We start from the raw sequence: 6,807 nt of genomic DNA, 5'->3' as shown, positions 1-6,807 counted from the left end.
GTTTAGTTTTACAAGAATTTATGCAAAAGATGCATGGATGTCGTAATAGTAGAAAATCTTACCATGCAATCTCCATGCATGTTACCGCAGTTCACCACGTGCACTAGTGGCACATATTGACCATAATGTTGGGGAGTTTGCTCATAGGTATTGTAATTCTCAAGATCATTTATAAATTGGACAAGATGATGTTTCTCCTTACAAGTTAATTATGCTTCATGATTGTAGTAATAGGTTCTATCTACCATTTTCCGTACATTTTTTTGAAGAATGAAAATAAGCTGTCAATGAAAATAAGTTGTCAACTATTCTTAAATACAACAACAACAACAACAACAACAACAACAACAACAACCAAGCCTTTCAGTCCCAAAAAAGTTGGGGTAGGCTAGAGTTGAAACCCATAAGATCTCGAAGCCAAGTCATGGCTCTGGAACGTGGATAGCTAACTTCCACGCACCCCTGTCCATGGCTAAGTCTTTGTCGATATTCCAAACCTTCAGGTCTCTCTTAACGGACTCCTCTCATGTCAAGTTTGGTCTACCACGACCCCTCTTAACATTCTCAGCATGCTTTATCCGTCCGCTATGCACCGGCGCTTTCGGTGGCCTCCGTTGAATATGTCCAAACCATCTGAGACGATGCTCGACCAGCTTCTCTTCAATCGGTGCTACCCCAAGTCTCTCTCGTATATCGTCATTCCGTACCCGATCCTTCCTTGTGCGGCCACATATCCATCTCAACATGCGCATCTCTGCTACACCTAACTGTTGGTCGTCTCTTGGTTGGCCAACACTCCGCGCCATACAACATTGCAGGTCGGATAGCTGTCCTATAAAACCTGTCTTTTAGCTTTTGTGGCACTCTCTTGTCACAGAGTACGCCGGAAGCTTGGCGCCACTTCATCCACCCAGCCTTGATTCGGTGGCCCACGTCTTCATCGATATCGCCATCCTTCTGCAACATGGACCCCAAATATCGAAACGTGTCTCTCTCCGGTACCACCTGCCCACCAAGGCTAACCTCTCCATCCTCGTGCCTAGTAGCACTAAAACTGCACCTCATGTATTCAGTTTTAGTTCTACTAAGCCTAAAACCTTTCGATTCTAGAGTCCGCCTCCATAATTCTAACTTTCTATTAACACCCGTTCGGCTATCATCGACTAGCACCACATCATCTGCAAAGAGCATACACCATGGGATATCTCCTTGTATATCCCTTGTGACCTCATCCATCACCAAATCAAAAAGATAAGGGCTCAAAGCTGACCCTTGGTGTAGTCCTATTCTAATCGGAAAGTCATCAACTATTCTTAAATAAACAATATAAATTACTTAATAAATGTGGTTGAGAAACTCACATAATGGTAGAACTGGAGGCGTCTGCACATCGACCCAGATGTCGATATTACCTTCAATTTCATCTTCCGGACGAATATCAAAGGTGATAAGCATATTAGGCCGAAATGCATAAGCCTTGCATAGTGCTACCCAAGTTTTGCATTCCAAAAAGGAGTAGGTGTCTGCATTGTACAATTTTACGGCAAAAGTATAACCATGCTCGGTCCTCAAGTGAACTATCTTTACCTCCATATTTATTTCAGTACTAAAACCAATCTTGTCCAACACATAATGTCTTGCATGGTAGGGGATACGCTAGTAGAATAGTAAAAAATAAAAATTATAAGTTGAAGCAAAAGAAGTCATGCTTAATTACGAAAAAAGACTTGTCGTTGTGACTTACTGTATCCACTTCGAAGTCCTCATCCAGCATGATGCTGAAGCGCCTATCATCAACTAGGAAAGGCGTGTCGCAAAGGCCGCGCTTGTCTTGGCAGTATTCGCACATAACGAATTCGTCGTCACACGACATTTCCTAAAACAGAGAAAATTTGGGCATGACATTTACTAAAAAATGGACATATGGAGCGCCTGAAATTTGCCGGAATGGAAATGAATCAACATTCCGGCAAAACAAGCAAAGCTACCAAACATGAAGAGCACTCTTTCGGTGCAAGGGAAGTATCAAAAAGGAAAAGCATGAATGAACAAGAATAAAGAACATCACCATTCTACTTTCATCTTTGTCAGATAATAATTGGTTCGGATTTTCTTTCAGCACGGCAAGCACCCTAGGCAAATAATTGTTGTCTGCTGGCAACTAGCTACTCCAATTAACCACTGAATGTTTGTGGAGCTCCGTATTATGATCATATCATAGGAGGGGAATGTGAGGATTAAACAACACCATCACAAATTAACAACAGCTCTCGATGATTACGCTCCCTGTGCTAATTTAAATTTTCTTCCCATGCTCTGCTGTTTGCAGTTATGTCAGAGGATATGGTCGCTGATGGCTACATGGAGATAATAAACATTGACATTTCTTCAGTTTTAATTGAGATGATGAGAAAGAAGTACTTCGATCTTCCACAACTACAATGTATCCTTAAATATTTTAAATTCCCTCTTTGTCCGGGAAGTGAAATCTAGTTTCTGTTGATCTCCTTATGAGCTGTAGACATGCAAATGGATGTTAGGGATATGAGTAAATTTTCTGACGAATCATTTGATTGTGCCATCGATAAAGGTGTGAGTTTCTTCATGCTACAATGGCTTTCTAATAAGTATTGAGTCTATTGACACACTTTGCTTAATGCCGCTTGTTCTTTTTGTGCATTTCTTGAAGGTACTTTGGACTCTTTGATGGTAAGTAGTAACATTCAGTCATTGTGTCTTTTGCTTATTTTGGTACTTCTTCAACATTCGGTCGTGCTACTTCCACAGTGTGGTGTGGAGGCTCCTCTCAGCGCAACTCAGATGGTCCTAGAAGTGGACAGGTTCTTAATACATTGACCCTCATTGAAGTATCACTTACAGTCTCATGTGTTCTAATATATTGTTTTAATCATCAAAACTTTTCGTACCGGTATGATCGTTGCTTTATATACAAAACGAGACGTAAGCATTTTTTGGTTAAATTTGTTCTGTCCTCCCTAGCTATGTAAGATGTCCGGAGTTTTTTCCTTTCTTCAAACAAGACAAAAGAGTTATGATTTTCATTAAATAGGAAAGAAGATTTAGATAATGGCCTGTAAACTAAAGCAGGGATATAACAATAAGTCAAGTAGTGAAAGCAAAGATTTCAACATAAACTATTCTTTTCTAGAATAAGCATAAGCGTGCCGATAATTGCATTAAGTAGAAGCAATCAGATTCAAAGCCTTTTGGCCATTACAACGCCAATCTCAAGGACTAGTAGCCACACCCACCATACGTATTCTACAATACATGCGGCACCCCAGTCCCGTCTCATCAGGAAAAAGAGAGCATCACAACAAGGTTTAATCAACCCCATAGATTTCAGAGTGGCACTGCTCATATCTTATGATCAACTTCAGATTTAAAAGAAAGGTTCAGGTTCACCATAGGGCATAGCTCTCTTGTGGTTGAGATTCAGATAATATAGAGATGACAAGAGCGCAAGTGTTTCCTTCTGGAGATTGTAAAACTACACTACAAGCAGGCCAACAAGATGACAAACAGATAACTATTTCTTAGTCTGAAATTAATTTGTTTTGATGATCAAAATCACAAGATGATAGGAAAAATGTTTAATCAACTCCATCTTATAGTCATAGCATGGGAGGAGAATGTGAAGAAGATTAAACAGCACCAACCCAAGTTAACAAGAGAAGTTACAACATTTTTCTCCAAGACAGAATAGCAACAAGGTTTAATTAACTCCATAACACTTGGTATTGACATTGATGCCTTATGATCATAGCGCAGTAGGAGAAGATAATGTGAAGATTAAAACATCACTAATCTTACACTTGTATAGGCATCTCAATCACGTCAATCAATGTTCATCAATCCCCTAGTGACAATGGTTCTATGAATGTTTTTGTGAAGGGGAACGAAGGAGGCGTGAAGGGAGGGAGGGGGCGAGAGGGGCGAACCTCGCGGCAGGAGGAGGAGAGCGCGGCGGAGGCGGAGGGGGAGGCGGCGGCCTTGTCGGCGCCCATCATCGAGTGTCGGTCCGCACGCGGTGGTAATGACCCACAAGTATAGGGGATCTATCGTAGTCCTTTTGATAAGTAAGAGTGTCAAACCCAACGAGGAGCAGAAGGATCTGACAAGTGGTTTTCAGCAAGATAATATGTGCAAGCACTGAAATTATCGGTAACAAGTAGTTGTGTGGTGAGATGATTCGTAGCAAGTAGCAAGTAGCGAAAGTAACAACGGTGCAGCAAAGTGGCCCAATCCCTTTTGTAGCAAGGGACAAGCCTAGACAAAGTCTTATAGGAGGTAAAGCGCTCCCGAGGACACATGGGAATTTCTATCAAGCTAGTTTTCATCATGTTCATATGATTCGCGTTCGTTACTTTGATAGTTTGATATGTGGGTGGATCGGCGCTTGGGTACTGCCCTTACTTGGACAAGCATCCCACTTATGACTAACCCCTCTCGCAAGCATCCACAACTACGAAAGAAGAATTAAGACAAAGTCTAACCATAGCATTAAACTAGTGGATCCAAATCAGCCCCTTACGAAGCAACACATAAACTAGGGTTTAAGCTTCTGTCACTCTAGCAACCCATCATCTACTTACTACTTCCCTATGCCTTCCTCTAGGCCCAAATAATGGTGAAGTGTTATGTAGTCGACGTTCACATAACACCACTAGAGGAAAAACAACATACAACACATCAAATTATCGAACGAATACCAAATTCACATGACTACTTATAGCAAGACTTATCCGATGTCCCCAGGAACAAAAGTAACTACTCACAAAGCATAATCATATTCATGACCAGAGAGGTAATGAGTAGCATCAAGGATCTGAACATAAACTCTTCCACCAAGTAATCCAACTAGCATCAACTACAAAGAGTAATTAACACTACTAGCAACCTTACAAGTACCAATGAGAGTCGCGAGACGGAGATTGGTTAGAAGAGATGAACTAGGGTTTGGAGATGAGATGGTGCTGATGAAGATGTTGATGGTGATGAGTCCCCTCCGATGAGAGGAGTGTTGGTGATGACGATGGCGACGATTTCCCCCTCCGGGAGGGAAGTTTCCCCGGTAGGATCGTCCTACCGGAGCTCTAGGTTGATTCTGCGCAAGTTCCGCCTCGTGGCAGCGGCGAATCCTCCGAAAAGCCTCCTCTTGATTTTTTCCAGACCTAAACCCTTCTTGTAGCAAAAGAGGGGGCCAGTGGGCCAGCAGGGAGCTCACAAGCCCCCTAGGCGCGGCGAGGGGGGCCCGCGCCTAGCAAACTTGTGGCCTCCTGCTGGCGCCCCTCCGGAATTTCTTCGGCCCAGTATTTTTTATAAATCCCAAAAAAATCCACGTTGATTTTCATGGCTTTTGGAGTTGTGTAGAATAGGTATCTCAAACTTTCTCCTTTTTCAGGCCAGAATTCCAGCTGCCGGCATTCTCCCTCTTCATGTAAACCTTGCAAAATAAGAGAGAAAAGGCATAAGTATTGTACCGTGAAGTGTAATAACAGCCCATAAAGCGATAAATATCAACATGAAAGCATGATGCAAAATGGACGTATCAACTCCCCCAAGCTTAGACTTCGCTTGTCCTCAAGCGGAAACCAAGATCAATAAATATTCCCACATGTTTAGAGAGAGAGGTGTCGACAAAACAAGATACGAACATGCAGGCATCATGAGCATAGTCAGAACAACAATACTATCATATGAACTCTTATGCTAAAGTGACAATTCCTTCACAAGGTAAAGTATGGGTCAAGAGCCTTACCGAGAATTAACAACCGATAGCCTTTAGTCATTGAAGCAATTGCAATTTATCATAACATCAGAAAGAGTCAAATAAGAGCTTGTAAAGCAAATCCACATACTCAATCATCTTTTTGTCTTCTACAATTGCTACAACTCACGTGGTGCTCATGAGATCAAAGTTTCAGCTGAACACAGAGAAATATAGGGGCTTATAGTTTCACCTCCCAACCACTTACCTCAAGGGTAATGTCAACAGTAATAGTTCATGAATACTTACTTCCAAGTTGACATATGAATATAGATTTTTCCCTAGCATATGACGTTAGCCAAGAAAAAGGCGAAATAATGAATTGGTGTAGATCACCATGACTCTTTCAAGGGCAAAAAGTAAAGGTACAAGATAGGCCCTTCGTAGAGGGAAGCAGAGGTTGTCATGCGTTTTTGAGGTTTGGATGTGTGTCCTCTTAGTGCGGAGGAATGTCACTTTATATTGCCTCATGTGATAAAGAACTTTATTATGCACTCTGTCGCTTTTATGTCTTCCTCATCACAGGTTCGTACAAAGCTTATTTTCCACACACTAATAGATCATACATATTAGGGAGCAATTTTTATTGCTTGCACCGATGACAACTTACTTGAGGGATCTTATTCAATCCATAGGTAGGTATGGTGGACTCTCATGATAAAACTGGGTTGAATGTTTGTGGATGCACAAGTAGTATCTCTACTTGGTGCGGGAGTTTTGGCTAGTAAGAGGTGGAAGCAATTGTCACATGCTAAGGGATCTCTAGTCATATAACATTGTTCGGAACCAAGCAAACACAAATCATTATGTTGTCTTCCTTGTCCAACATCTACTTCTAAGCATGTAATAGTTTAGTGAGTGTTCACAATCATAAATGGTGTCAAAGATGATATATTTATATGTGAACCTCTCCTTCTCTATCACTTCCTATTAATTGCAACAATGACCAAGGTCTACGTTTGTCTACCCTCAACAAGTTTCAATCAACATTCTTTTATATGTGAATCTATCACTTC

General features: G+C 41.4%; 1 protein-coding gene across 1 annotated transcript; it reads left to right on the top strand.

Moving 5' to 3' along the window:
* Nucleotides 1–2,331: 2,331 nt before the first annotated feature.
* On the top strand, nucleotides 2,332–2,856 carry LOC123405746 (eEF1A lysine and N-terminal methyltransferase homolog). The gene is made up of 4 exons (XM_045099320.1): nucleotides 2,332–2,443; nucleotides 2,522–2,590; nucleotides 2,690–2,709; nucleotides 2,788–2,856. Exons 1-4 carry the CDS (start codon nucleotides 2,332–2,334, stop codon nucleotides 2,854–2,856), a joined length of 270 nt encoding a protein of 89 aa, XP_044955255.1.
* The last annotated feature ends 3,951 nt before the right edge of the window (nucleotides 2,857–6,807 follow it).

The sequence above is a fragment of the Hordeum vulgare genome, chromosome 6H (assembly GCF_904849725.1).
Source record: "Hordeum vulgare subsp. vulgare chromosome 6H, MorexV3_pseudomolecules_assembly, whole genome shotgun sequence".
In the NCBI taxonomy this organism is placed as follows: Eukaryota; Viridiplantae; Streptophyta; class Magnoliopsida; order Poales; family Poaceae; genus Hordeum; species Hordeum vulgare.
The sequence above is the reverse complement of the archived record's forward strand: the minus strand, read 5'-3'. Positions and strand labels throughout refer to the sequence as shown.

Coding starts and splice junctions, on each gene's coding strand:
- LOC123405746 (XM_045099320.1), top strand. CDS start 2,332: ATGTCAGAGGATATGGTCGCTGATGGCTACATGGAGATAATAAACATT. Junction 2,591..2,689: donor TGATTGTGCCATCGATAAAG/GTGTGAGTTTCT, acceptor CATTTCTTGAAG/GTACTTTGGACTCTTTGATG. Junction 2,710..2,787: donor GTACTTTGGACTCTTTGATG/GTAAGTAGTAAC, acceptor CTACTTCCACAG/TGTGGTGTGGAGGCTCCTCT.